The 14,815-nt window shown below is 38.5% G+C and overlaps 1 protein-coding gene across 1 annotated transcript in view; it reads right to left on the bottom strand.

The window, feature by feature from the left end:
- Nucleotides 1–133: 133 nt before the first annotated feature.
- The window catches only part of LOC139951292 (adhesion G protein-coupled receptor L3-like), an 83,108-nt gene continuing 68,426 nt past the window's right edge, over nt 134–14,815 (bottom strand). The window contains exons 11-20 of the mRNA XM_071950110.1: nt 14,158–14,266; nt 8,402–8,502; nt 7,170–7,272; nt 5,790–5,882; nt 4,936–5,060; nt 3,972–4,038; nt 3,052–3,143; nt 2,035–2,161; nt 958–1,308; nt 134–272 (exon numbers count right to left, since the gene is read on the bottom strand). Of these exons, the coding sequence (XP_071806211.1) occupies nt 192–272; nt 958–1,308; nt 2,035–2,161; nt 3,052–3,143; nt 3,972–4,038; nt 4,936–5,060; nt 5,790–5,882; nt 7,170–7,272; nt 8,402–8,502; nt 14,158–14,266 (1,249 nt within the window). The 3' untranslated portion in view covers nt 134–191. The remainder of the gene's footprint in view (nt 273–957; nt 1,309–2,034; nt 2,162–3,051; nt 3,144–3,971; nt 4,039–4,935; nt 5,061–5,789; nt 5,883–7,169; nt 7,273–8,401; nt 8,503–14,157; nt 14,267–14,815) is intronic.

Raw genomic sequence — 14,815 nt, 5'->3', positions numbered from 1 at the left:
CCCTTATCAGGCGTTCCTTCGGCAGGCGTTCCTTCAACCACTGATTCGTCAAAATGCCCCGTTCGTTCTGCATCTTCGAGTGGAACCTCCAATGAAACCGAACGCAGCGTTTTGGGAGTTGGGGACGTTGCTTCTGGTGTTGTCGTCGTTTCGTCGTCTTTGGAAGTGGGCGATGAGGCGTCTGGTGGTCGTCATCTGGGGTTGTCTTGATGATGATTCTTGGCTGGCTGGTCATTATGGTTCTTCCGCAGTGGAAACACCTTCAGCTTCGTCTGTGAGTGGGAAAGGTGTGCGTGTCAGAGATACAAAAACCAGTATACAGAAACATTATACAAAATAACGGAATGGGTCTGCTACATAGGAGGTTGCAGTTGATAGAACACACCATCTTTTAAAAATAAATGTTTTTTTTATTTATTTTTCTTATTTTTTTTTTATTATTATTTATTTGGCAATTGACATAAAAAATACAACAACAAAAATACAGACAATTTTCGAATTGAGGCCGTGGTAAAACAAAGGAGAGACACCCATCCGAGAAAATGTAACAAAATAAGTCCACACGCATGAGAACAAATTAAGTCCACATGCAGGGACAATATAACACAGTGTTTTTTCAAAGTGTTTTTTATTAAGAAGACAACACACATAATGTCAACTGCAAGACTGATGTGTTTGTGTTTTTATATTGCTATACCTTACGGAGACCGAGAACAACAATTAATAGGGACCGTACAGAAAGTTTCAATGTGAAGACCTGGGTGCTCTACAACGGATTGTGTGTACACAGTCTATGGGTGGATCTTAAATACGGGGACAAAGACCCCGGGGACAAAGATACAAAACAGGGGATCTTAAATACGGGGACAAAGAACAAAACAGGGATGGAAACAAGATGTGTCTTGGCTGTGTTAACTTTGTATAATTTATATTTAAAAAAATGTCAATAATCCATACCTTCAGCATAAAAGAAGACGTCAACGACGAGCTCGTGAGTCCAGTCGGTTCATTCAATTCCTTCCCTCTTGCCAGGACATCATCGGGCTCCAGCCCGCCGTTGTTCACCCCGCTACAGCCGGCCACTGCTCCGTTGCCGGTGACGGTAGCGATACTGTCCATGTCACGCATGATAGAGCTTGCCTCTCGGAACTGGCTAATCTGGCTGATTTCGTCCCGCCAGCCCGGGCGCGGCGAGTCGTGAACGGCGGAACTTTTCTTGTGCTGCCAGCAGCAAGGTCCGAAGTGTTTCTCGTATTCAACCACAACCTCTGAGCTTCCAATCCCATAAAACAGAAAGACGAAGATGCCCTGTAGGTTATACAGAGAAAATATTAAAACAAAACAAAAATATTGTATTATTATTATAGTTAATGCAATGGGAGACTTTGAAACGCTAGGTGGCAGCATACATACCAGGTAAATGGTCATTGTTTACAGTTCTGAGCATGCGCGCAATCGAGACGATGGATTTTACCTGGTAAGTCTGCTGCCACCAAGCGTCCCGAAAGTCCCCCAAGGTTCGGTGTTTCAGACACTCCAGTACAGTGATGACGTCACATTTTAAAATATTTTTGTTTACCGCCATGATTAGGTGATGCATGCCCGTTATGACACATTTGTGCTTTCATGACAATAAACTGAGACAACTTGCAAAAACGCGTTGCAGCACCAGGATCAAAAACGGACACACTGCGCTGGATCTTTAATACAATTACCTTGTTTTCTTCTGCTAATGTATACTCCTAATCTTAAAAATTTGCATAAATAGTACGTCGAGTTCGTCAGACTGTCATAACTGGCAAGCTTACATTGACGCTTGTGAGCTACACATTGACGCTTGTTAACCTCTGTCGCATCGTGGTTAAAAGAACCATGTTTATTGGTCTTTTCGTGTGGAAACTGCAGTTTGGAGGGGAGTGGGGGATTTCTTCTGAAGAGTGGGTGTCATCTCCCACCGGTGATGTGGGTAGCAAACTGTGACATTCTAATCTAAAGTCCATATCTCGAACTGAAAAATGTAAGATAAAAACCTACCATGATAAAAACTGACAGCGCCCAAAGAACATCGAAGACTGTGAATTCAAAGTCGATTGAGAGCGACGTGAAAGCCCATTCTATGATCTCCAATGGAATGATTATTAGGCATGCGCGGATATTGGGTCTGGAAAGAGGAACCCGAAAATCAGGATCTTCAGTTAGAATTAACAAACAAAAATCAGAACAAAACACATGACAGTTGATAATATATTGACCAGATAGGGAGACCGCCAACATGGCGCTATCTAACTCAGTTGGCTACAATCGAGGCATTTTTGTTTTCTTGCAACCCCCAAGTCATACCGATGATTTCTTGCGTATAAGACGCCTCTCATCTGACTTACAAAAGTCCAAAGAATCACTGCGTCTTTCCAGGCGGTGCTGCTTTGTTCTTGCGAGGGATATTTTTTGGAGGTAAATTTCATACTGTCTGGCAAACCGAAATAAAAATCCAAGTATATTGGGGCTGTTTTGTTTCGTACAATGCAGTATTTAAAGTGAATAACAATAATTGGTAAGTGCAGTCGTATAAATATGTTTTATGTAAACTTGCGCCTGCTTGTGCTATATGCATACTAAGCAAAGACACTGGAAACTATTGGTAATAGTCAAAGACAAGTCTTCTCACTTGGTGTATCTCAATGTGTGCATAAAGTAACAAACCTGTGAAAACTTGAGCTCAATTGGTCGTAGAAGTTGTGAGATAGAAAGAAAAAACACCCTTGTCGCACAAAGTTGTGTGCTTTCAGATGCTTGATTTCGTGACATCAAACTCTAAATCTGAGGTCTCGAAATCAAGTTCGTGGAAAATTCTTTCTCGAAAACTACATTACTTCAGAGGGAGCCGTTTCTCACAATGCTTTATACTACCAACCTCTCCCCATTGCTCGTTACCAAGTAAGGTTTTATGCTAATAATTATTTTGAGAATTTACCAATATTGTCCACTGCCTTAAATAAAACTTGTCAAGTTTTGGAAATTCAACAAATTTACAAGTTAACAAAAAATACTCACAAGATTATATTCATTTGAGCAAGGCACTTTCTGTCAGTTTTCTTTAAACGGTAAATACAGTAGAAGGCATAGAATAAGCATACAAAATTTGTCTGCAAATGAGAAGAAAACAACAACATGTTATTTAAAGGATTTGGGTACGTTTTGTAAAAACAAAGCACACTGTCCACAGATTTACATTGAACTTACACCGTTTGAAGATAATGATAGTAGAAAGCTTACCTTAAATAATAGTTGCTGAGGTGCTGTAGTTTTTGAGTATTTAGTAAAACACTGCATGAAAATATATTTTTACATGCTAAAATAATTTTCGTCTCATGATCACTGAGACGAAGATTATTTTCTTGACATTGTTTTACTCATTTCTCAAAAACTACAGCACCTCAGCAAGTTAATTTTCAGGGACGCTTTCTACTGTCATTATCTTCAAACTGTGTAAGTTTAATGTAAATCTGCAGACATTGTGTTTTTGTCCTACAAAAAGTACATAGACCCTTTAATAATCAGGGAAAATCGATAAAAAACGGTTGTTTAGGGGGATCTTTATGCTAAGGGAAAATAGAAACTTAAATTAATTTTTACAAAAGTGGTACTGACCTGTCGATTATGCAAAATGTATATCTTCAGGTACCATTGCGATTTTTTTTTTTTTTTTTTTTTTTTTTTTTTGACCTGGACCAAAATTCATAAAGGTGCTCAAACACAAAAATAGCTGAGCACAACACAGTTGACAAAAGGGTCTACAGTTGGGGAAATGTCACAGTTGAGAGCGTAGTGAGCTGTTGCCATAAAGTTAGAGTAAAAAACAAACGAGGGACTATAGAAGGTCCCAGTTGCAGGTGTTTACACACTTTTGTGTATTTGAACAAAAATGTTGTAACAAACATATTGTGGCAAATTATTTCAAAAGAAATACTTACGCATCCAATCAATGTTATTGGAACGATGAGGGCGAATATAACGCCGTTGCTCAGAGGAATGGCACAGCTGAAAAAAGACATTATGCATGCATAATTAGTCAATAGTCATGAATAATTCATAAGTCGGATGCACACTTATGTATTCCGTAAATTAACTCCATAGCCATTTTTAGATAGTACAAACGTTTGATAATATGACATTAGGTTTCGGTGGATCTGTCTGTGTATACACAAAATAGCAATTGGTTGTCAAAGGTTAAACAACTGTACTTATAGGGTGATTTGACAATGGGTGCGTTCGATTAGCTTCCCCGGGTCGACCCCGGTCTGCCCGGTACGTTCGAATGGTTTTGACGTCATTCCAGGGGCACACCCGGGTCAGCCCCAAGTTCCCTGCTTGTGGGAGGTCACTTGGACGGTGCTGGCCCCAGGTGCATGACGTCACCACGAGAGGGCGGGTGATCGTTCGATTAGCTCTTGTTAGGGGCTCATCCGAATGAGCTAGGGGGATGACACGCTAATCGACCGCACCCATTGTGGGGTGAACCCCCAAAATGTTTTAAGGGAAAGAATTAAGACAACGGATCATAGACACTGCATGGGGAAAGCCCACAATGTCGCTCTAGACTACTAAACATCATTGTATACACCCAAACCAAACTGTGCACTCCTTTTGACCTTTATCATGGTGCAGCCATCTTGAATTTCTCCCATTGATATCAATGTTACCAAACCGAGGCTGGAAGAACTAAATAGTCTGGTTCCTATTTAAAAAATGATTATTAACATTCATTATCGTTATTCGATACGAAGAAAAAGACCAAGATGGAGGCAGCATAATAAAGGTCTATAGTGTCCAACATACCTCAACATGGCTAATGTATTTTGCCAAGTCTTAACTTCGAGAGTTTGCCAACTACAAATTTAACAAAACTTTAAATAAAACAATAAATTTATTACTCACTGGTTTCCTCTGCCGTAGGGTTCGAGGTCGAGGCCAGCCATGCTTGCCACAACGAACAACGGCGTGATCCAACCCAATGCACAGAACTGAGCCACTGTGCCTGTCTCTACTGTTTTATAGGTTACCTGAGTGTCCAAAATACACAAAGCAAATATGAACTGAAAGATGGTCTTCTAATTATCTCAAATAATCTCAGCGAGTTGAAACCAACGGTTCTTTTCAATACCACCTCATTTCATAGTCATTACATGGTTTTACCGCAAACCTTTATATATCGTATTTCCACCATGCAAAGCTTCAAATCCTACTTATCTCAAATCGACCTCAACCCAGCCCACCTCCACCCGCAGAAGAAATTTCTTGTATAATGATATATTAAAATATTATACAGGAATAGTTACCACTTTTAGATGAAAGCTTCATGATTTTGCAGATTTACTTTAACCATTTTTTCTGTGAAATACTTCGCTTTGACTCAAAGACACTGGACACATCTGGTAATTTTTGTACTTTTAATTGTGTATTAGCAGAGTTCTTGTTTTTTTTCGCCAGGAGTATCACCGTTGACATACATGGCACACCAGAAATGTTCATCATTATTACTATTATTATTATTAATTGTCTTCTCACTTTGTGTATCTCAATATATGCATAAAATAACAAATCTGTGGAAATTTGCACTCATTTGGTCGTCGAAGTTGCGAGATAACAATGAAAGAAAAAACACCCTTGTCCCACGAAGTTGTGTACTTTCAGATGCTTGATTTCGAGAAAGAAAAACAAAAGACGCGAGAAAAACATGCACAGAATATTGTAAAAATAAACATGATTTTAAATATTGGACTGAAATTTACCTTCAGGACTAGTTGCACCGATTGTGCCAACATCCAGAAGGAGTAAGACAACTGAAAGTAATAAAGAAGTAAGGCTACGGCACGGCAGGCATCCTGGTAAAACAAAATACACACCAAAGAAAATACTTTAATTAAACACACGCCTCGTTTTAAAGCCATTTGTTAAACCCAAACATATTTAGTTTCAGCCACAACCGTATACACATGTACAAACCCACGTTAAGGGATTTTATATTTTACGGAATGTAAAACTTTGGCCGTGTAATTTTGCTGCAGGAATACGGATTTTTTTCCCTTTTTCCGGCAGCAAAATTACCGGAACTTTTTTTTTAAATTCCGTATAACATCCCTTAATGTAGGTTTGTACATGTGTACACGGCTGTGGCTGAACATAAATATGTACTTACATGTACTTTATTATGTGTAGGTGTTTGGGCAAACGTGGTTGATTGTAATTACGCTAATTAGCATAATTAATATTTGCATATACGGAAAACCCGTAAAATTTACGGAATAATTCACTTTAAGGAGTCCGTTAAAATACGGATACTTTTTACAGTGCACCTAGTTGTGTAACCAGGGAGGGGTCGGGGTTGGGCGGGGGTCTCAAGTCCCCCGCACCAACACTAGGATTCCTTGCTCCCACACACACACACACAGTCTTTCTAATGCTTATACATCCCGGTGGAAACATATTTTGTTCTTTACTTTGGGTGCGTACGATCAGCTTCCCTTGGTCGACCCCGCGGTGCTTACTCGGGTGAGCCCCTGACAAGACCTAATCGAACGATCACACTCGCCCTCTCGTGGTGACGGTATGTACCTCAGGTCTCCCCCAAGTGACCCACTCCTTAAGCAGGGCGTGGGGGCTGACCCGGGTGAGCCCCATCAAAGCTATTCGAATGTACCGGGGCAGACCGGGGTCGACCCAAGGAAGCTAAACGAACGCACCCTTTGTTTCTGTTCTTAATATCCTCCAAAATACTGGAACACATGGAGCACCCCGTCTTTATAGAAGTCCGTCCCCTCTTTTTAATTATTGTCCTCGATCTTTTTCCCCAATCTCCCATGACATTTTGTTGCAGTTATACCACTGAACATACCTATTTAACCGCTATGAACAGCGTCACACATTGATAGCTTTGGACCCTTTCTCTATGATTAGAAAATAAAAAATATATTTCTGTAGACCTCAAGGCTCGTTGCGTAAAATCCAGGTGCTACGATTGGTCAGTGAAAACACCAAATCGGCCGAAATATTCTCCACTCACCTTGTCTATTGCATAAACGAATTTTGGATTTCATGGCTTATTGAATAATATTTCCTGGAGCTACGATTGATCAGTGAAAGCACCGAATTGACTACTTTTATCCTCTCACCTTGTTATCTATTGCGTAAATTCCCGTCACTAAAGTCAGGTGACCGGTAAAAAGGGTTGCTAGGAAACACAGCACTAATGAGGCACGATCAGAATCAAAGTTTCTGTGGGGGGGGGGAATATAAAAAGAAGACACAATTAGATAATAACAAGTAGTGTTTTCTCAGATGATTATGTGGAAGCTATTATTATCCCACACCGGCCGTGCAGCGCTGAATTGCATGTGTAATATTGGTAGTTTACTTGGCGGGTGGGGGGGGGGGGTTCATGTGATTTTTGTTTTATTTTATAGGAAAGTAGCCTTTCTCTGTGAAGTGATTAAAGGAACACGTTGCCTTGAATTGGTCGATTTGGTCTTTGAAAAGCGTTTGTAACCGTTTTTTTGTAAAATGCATATGGGTAAAAAGATGTAAAAGTAGAATACAATGATCCACACAAACATGCCTCGAAATTGCACGGTTTTCCTTTTACCTCGTCGACTAACACGGTCAGCCATTTATGTGAGTCAAATTTTTGACTCCCATAAATGGCCGACCGTGTTAGTTCGCACAGTAAAAGGAAAACCACGCAATTTAGTCGAGGCAAACTTAAGGCTCATCTTATTACGTAATTTTTTGGGGAAAAGCTATCATTAGTTTAGTACATATTTTCCAATTGGGACATTCACCCAACCAAGACCCTACTATACTCTATAATTGCCACAGGTTCCCGGGTTTTTACTTCACGTGTTAACATTTTGCATAAAGAGGATAGCTGTGTAGCAACTCTTCTGAACTTTTCATTTGAATTGCGATTTGTTTACTTTATGTTTACATTGGGGATTTTTCCCCTTATTTATTGCAAATCGTCAGTATTGTTCTTAACATTTATTTGCCACTCTCCGTTGGACGGAGTTTACACATGCAGTGTCAACCTTCGTTTGGGCACATTTTTGGAGTGTTGCAAAAGAAAAATGTTGTAGTCCATAAGCTAAGAAAGTCTCGCGCGTCTAATGATATTGAAAATCTTTGTATCATGAAACGCTATGATCAATCCTATCTCGAGTTAGGACGAGAGACCCGTCCTAACTTAGGATGAGTTTAATGCGTCCTTAACGTCTTAACGGATGCGGAACTGAACTCGTCCTAAGTCCTAAAATTAATCCTAAGTTAGGAAGAGTTTGGTGAAATCGACGGCTGGTCCAAATTGGGACTTGTCAGGTCTAACTTAACAATGCATTGAATGGTATCTTACCTATTTGCATAGAGTACAAGGCAAAAGGTTGCTGCTATGATGACCAGATAAAAAACCATGGATACCAAGATGCCATTCGGTAGCACCCCTCGAGTGTTATACTGAAAAACAAGAGAGAAAGTAAAACCAATATTTAAGATTTTTTCTTGATAAATCCAATTGTTTTACCTATAAATAGTCATATCTGCTGAGAGTTTTTATTGACACCTGGGCCTTACTTCATAGAGCTGTTTAAGCACAAAATTTTGCTTAAGCAAAAAATCCTGGCTTAATAAAATCAGATTACTGGCCAAGACTCCACTCAATTGTTATGCTAAGTAAGCAACAGCTAAAATAATACCAGTCACAAGCAATGTATATGCCATGAAATTTTGGCCAGTAACGTGTGTAAAATAAGCGAGCTATTTCGTGCTCAAGCAATTTTGTTTGCTTAAGCAGCTCTATGAAATTGGCCACAGGCCATGGTCATTGCAATGACTACCGTCAAACTCTGCTAAAACCCGTAGAACAGTAACCGGGGCTGCTAAGAGTATAATTCGGTGGATAAGCCTGGCTCTATGTCATTGAGCTGTTTAGGCAAACAATAATTGCTCAACGATTTCCACTTAAAAAAAAAAACCAGGGCCCAATTTCATAAAGACTGTAAGCACGAAAATTTGCTTTGCATGAAATTTCTTCCTCGATAAAAACAGGATTACCAACCAAATTTCCACGTTGTTTTTACGATAAGCAACCAAGTGTTACAGCTGAATACCAGTATCAAGCAATATGCAATAATGTAAGTTTGGTTTGTAATCCTGCTAAGGGAATAAAAGGGTAGCGACGAGTTCTTAAACGGCCGATTAAAACCGGCAGGGTCTTTGCCGTGTGATAAAGGCCCGAGCCGAAGGCGAAGGCCTTTATCGCACGGCAACGACCCTGCAAGGTTTTAAAATGTAAGAAAGTTCACTGAGTGACGAATATGCGCGCAATATAGGAAGCCACTTATGCTATTATTCCGGCCAAATTAAGACGATAGTCATGGGAAGAGCATTTTCAACAGAGGCCACTGTATATATTATCTAGGGGTCAATGACACTTAATTATATTTGACCGCTGATAGCATTGAGTAGGGTTAGTTGCATTGCCATGACAGTATACTCTGTGCCGGATCAGCGATCTGGCAGTCTGCTAGTGCCACAACACTTGCATATACTAGAGTAGGTGTTGCCTTTGAATATTAGCCAGTGTTAAAGGCACGCAGGGTTTACACTTCCCCTAATTGTCCAATGCCTTTATAATCGCTTAGTGTCGAAATTATGGGGCACATAAACACAAACCCGTGAACATTTTGGCTCAATTAGTCATTGAATCGAGAAAATAATGTAAAATACAACAGCAACATCAACAACAGCAATAACAACAACAACAAAAACAACAACAACAACAACAACATCCCCCACCAACATTCCTTTAATTCTGTCTGTAGATATTATCAATGCCGTCAGGTATGTCAAGACGAACAACCCAGCAGCTTGATAAACTCCTAAAAGACTTGAACTTTGAGACTCATAAGATGTTGTATCCAGTGCACATTAATCATAAGACGGGCTGGAAGGGATAATGAACACCACGCCATACGTATGTTCCATTTAAAGGCAGTGGACACTATTGGTAATTGTCAAAGACTAGCCTTCACAGTTGGTGTATCTCAACAAACATATGCATAACATAACAAACCTGTGAAAGTTTGAGCTCAATCGGTCTTCGAACTTGCGAGATAATAATGAAAGAAAAAACACCCATGTCACACGAAATAGTGTGCGTTTAGATGGTTGATTTCGAGACTTCAAGTTCTAAATCTGAGGTCTCGAAATCAAGTTCAGGGGAAAATTACTTCTTTCTCGAAAACTATGGCACTTCAGAGGGAGCCGTTTCTCACAATGTTTTTATACCATCAACCACTCCCCATTACTCGTCACCAAGAAAGGTTTTATGCTAATAATTATTTACCAATAGTGTCCACTGCCTTTAAGGAATATTTCTCTTTAGCTTATGGTATTATGTACAATACAACTAACTTGTAAAAAGTTCCTTCAGGCAAAGTATACCTTTGTTTTTGTTTTTGGGATCGTTCGGTTGTTTTAAGCCTATAAATGTAGGAGGTAATGTAAAACAAAAAGTAACCACCCAAAAGGGGTTTTGAGATATCGCCAAAATCTTGAGCCGTCAGTAGGTCTTATGAAAATACGATCTGAGAAACAGTACACATATAAACGCGTAGATTTGAAGGTTTTTTAATCCCCCTCTCGATTTAAGTGAACCTTCTTTATCATTGGATTTTGAGGGGTGTTTACAGGTTTTTAAAGAAAACAGTTTTCTGCAGACACCGTCCTGCCATGGTATTGTCAATTTGGCAACTAAGAAAAGAAAGTCAAAATAATTCCCATCCATTTAAATTCGGACACAAGAGGGAAAGCTAAAAGGGAGAGTGTTTGGCCCTTCATCTTTTAAATAATTTATTTGAATGTATGCAGTCTGTGAGATGCATTTCTAATCAAGCATGAAATTGCACGTAGTGGATCTCATGGGAAATCGTCTAATATCGTCTAGTCTGAACATGTGACGTCACACTTCAGTTTGTCTTGCTATTGCTAACACCAATAACATTACGGCCTTTTATTTCAGCATTTCATAGCTGTCTTTCCTTTGCTGTCAAGGCAGTGGACACTAATGGGTAGTATTATCACTCAAAATATTTTTTAGAATAAACACTGACTTAGTAACGCGCAACGGAAAGCTGTACAGTATAAACACAATGAGAAACAGCTCTCTCTGAAGCTAAGATAGTATTTTGCAAAAGAAGTAATTTCTCACTAAAATATTTGAATTTAATTCGAGACCTCAGCTGAATTACGCCAGAGATTTGCTGTTGAGCCCAGTTATATAATCAACTTTGACCCCACATCGTTTCACATGGCCTTCATGTTCTTGAGATTCGCAGCTAAATTCGACGTACATTTTTTCTAATTTAGGGCTTCTTTTATATTGTAGTATAGGACCGAACCTCCAATTTCTAAATTTAATTATTTCTGTTCTTCCTTATACTAATCTACAAGCTTGTTAGAATTCAAATTGAACAAATTTCCCCCTCGGCTTCTTCATAACGATTGTGTTCAACATCGAGCAATCTTTCCACAATTCCCAATTTGCATCTCATTTCAATAAAGAAATGCATCACTATTGATTGTGTTTTATGTCTTTTGTCGAAGAAGGGAGAACGCTGCTCCGAAAGAAAGTTTTTTGTTCAAGGGTAGGTGATGTAATTTTGTAGTCCACCCCAGCGATTTGAAAGAAGACTGAGTATTGCCCGCTAATTAGATAAAACATACTGGCTTCTCAATGCCAAGCACGGGCAGATTTCTCATTGTTTGTAGACATTGCATGATGGAGGGGTTTCAAGCAATCAAAGCTGCAACAAAACTTGTCAAGGGTTCATTGGCAACGATGTAATCAGGCATTATCATATAGGAGAGGGAGGACATAATAATATATTTAAAGGCACTGGACACCTTTGGTAGATGTCAAAGACAATAAATCGCACTTGGTGCATCCCAACATATGTTTAAAATAAAAAAATCTGTGGACAATTTTACTCAATTGGTCATCGAAGTTGGAAGAGAATAATATGGAGATTTGTTGATTTTGTTGTGCTTATGTTGGGATATCCCTTGTGAAAATACTGTTTTTTTGTCAAGTCCCTAATCTACCCTGCCTTAAATGTATAACACATGCATAATACTGCAATAAGAAAATATGAAATGTTTTTAGGTAACGATAAAAAAAAAATAAAAAAAAAAATAAAAAATAAAAACCGTCGTATAGCTCAAAACGTCGTAAAGGCACTGGACACTATTGGTAATTGTCAAAGACCAGGGGCCAATTTCATAGAGCTGCTTAAGCAAAAAATTTGCTTAAGCACGAAATTAGCTTGCTTATTTAAACATGTTACTGGCAAAAATTCTAGCCATATACATTGCTTGTGACTGGTATTTAGCTGTTGTTTACTTAGCATAAAAATTGAGTGGAGTCTTGGCCGGTAATCTGATTTTACTAAGCAAGGATTTTTTCTGGCTTAAGCAAAATTTTGTGCTTAAGCAAGTCTATGAAATTGGGCCCAGTCTTCTCACTTAGTGTATCTTAACATATGCATAAAATAACACACTTGTGAAAATTTGAGCTCAATTGGTCATCGAAATTGCGAGATAATAATGAAAGAAAAAAACACCCTTGTCACACGAAGTTGTGTGCTTTCAGATGCTTGATTTCGAGACATCAAATTCTACACTTGAGGTCTCGAAATTAAATTCGTGGAAAATTACTTCTTTCTTGAAAACTATACGTCACTTCAGAGGGAGCCATTTACAATGTTTTATACCATCAACCTCTCCCCATTGCTTATTACCAAGTAAGGTTTTATGCTAGTGATTATTTTGAGTAAATACCAATATTGTACACTGCCTTTAAGAACAAGACGTTTACAGCTCGTTTTTCTGTGAAGAAATTCAATATTTGCCTGTGCAAACTTGCCTCGAGTATTGTTGAGTAGAGAACGTTCCCTTTTCCACAGGAACATATTTTATTTTTCTTCCAGCCTATTATCCCTCAATCCTATTATATAGACCATCGACAGTCCTCTTTCAATGTCATTTTGAACCATACGCACGTAGTGCCAAACCATTGCCAAAACGGTTTGTTTTGATAAAAGCTTAAGCGTTATAGCATTTCCTGCGTTGCTATGGAAACGTCAGAACGATCGCTCTTGACAATATCATAACACGTGATCAATGACAATTGAATAAATTAAGAAGGAGTAACAAGTTCAAGGTTAGAAGACGATGATTTTTTTGTTCTGTCGATGTTTGGTAAAACCATTATATATTTTTTATTCATGTTTTTGTTTTCTTTTTCGATTTATTTATTTATCTCAGGAAATGAAATATATTGGACAAAAGCGAGCCACAATGTTTTATATTATTAACAGGTGATTAAATAAAAGCATCTGTAGATATAATAAAACTGCCACAGTTTTAATGCAATAAAATAACATAAATTATTTAACAAAGCAATTTTCACTCGACCCAATGAGCTTGTTCATGCAATAACCCTTTCGGGAGGTTCACCCTTTGCCTTCTGTTTTGGTGGGATTATTTTGGTGGGGTGCATTTAAATTTCTACTCGTCTATTCGTCTATTCGTTTATTAAAATATATCATTTGTTTTGTTTTACTTCTTAACTTATTTGTTCATATTTTGTATTGTATTTTATTTTGTAGTTAACTTTAAAACAACAAATTAACCATTAAGGGTGGGGTGAGTTGGGGTATCTTGCTGAAGAAAAAAAGGGAATAAAATGGTAGCGACGGCCAACTCACCGACAGCGCCCGCATCGCCTGTAACAAGACACGTCTTGCACCAAGACTAGCGGTTATAATCAGAGCTCCAACTGGTCATTATCAACCGTTTAAACACCCCACGTGACGCGCTCTCCACCAATAGGAATAGCGAAACTGATGTATTTATGGAATGCAAATTCAACAACTTTAAGTAAAACACTTTTGGCTATTTTGAGAAATTTAAGATCGGGGTCGTTTTCATTAACCTATCAGTCTGTTGTATCCATGGTCAAGATATTTGTATTCTATAAAGATTACAAAATAATCATTTAGTAATTAAATAAACAGATATACCTTAAACAATTATAAATTGTTCACTTACCGACCCAATGACAGCAAATGTAGTAAGGTGTTTGCATTTGCACGTGACTGTCTTATCCTCGATGTGGAAAATGGGCTTTTCGCAAAGTTTAAGATCCTTCTTCCATACACTGTTACAACAAAAAGAATATAAAGGGAATGTAAACATTTGGTTTTCACTCTTGCAGGCAGTTGACACTATTTGTAATTACTCAAAATAATTATCAGCATAAAACCTTACTTGGTAACTAGTAATGGGGAGAGGTTGATATTATAAAACATTGTGAGAAACGGCTCCCTCTGAAGTAACGTAGTTTTCAAGAAAGGAGTAATTTTCCACGAATTATTTCGAGACCTCAGATGTAGAATTTGAGGTCCCGAAATCAAGCATCTGAACGCACACAACTTTGTGTGACGACAAAGGTGTTCTTTGCTTCCATTATTATCGGCACTTTGACGACCAATTGAGTTTAAATTGTTTCACAGGTTTGTTATTTTGTGCATATTATGTTGAGATACACCAAGTGAGAAGACTGGTCTTTGAACATTATAAAAAAGGTGTCCAGGGGTGGATTTCACAAAGAGTTAGGACTAGTCTTATCTCGAGTTAGGAGCAGTTACTCGTCCTAACTTAGGACTATCCATGCAATTTGTATATCTCCTAGGACTAGTCCTAAGTT

The sequence above is a fragment of the Asterias amurensis genome, chromosome 19 (assembly GCF_032118995.1).
Source record: "Asterias amurensis chromosome 19, ASM3211899v1".
In the NCBI taxonomy this organism is placed as follows: domain Eukaryota; kingdom Metazoa; phylum Echinodermata; class Asteroidea; order Forcipulatida; family Asteriidae; genus Asterias; species Asterias amurensis.
The sequence above is the reverse complement of the archived record's forward strand: the minus strand, read 5'-3'. Positions and strand labels throughout refer to the sequence as shown.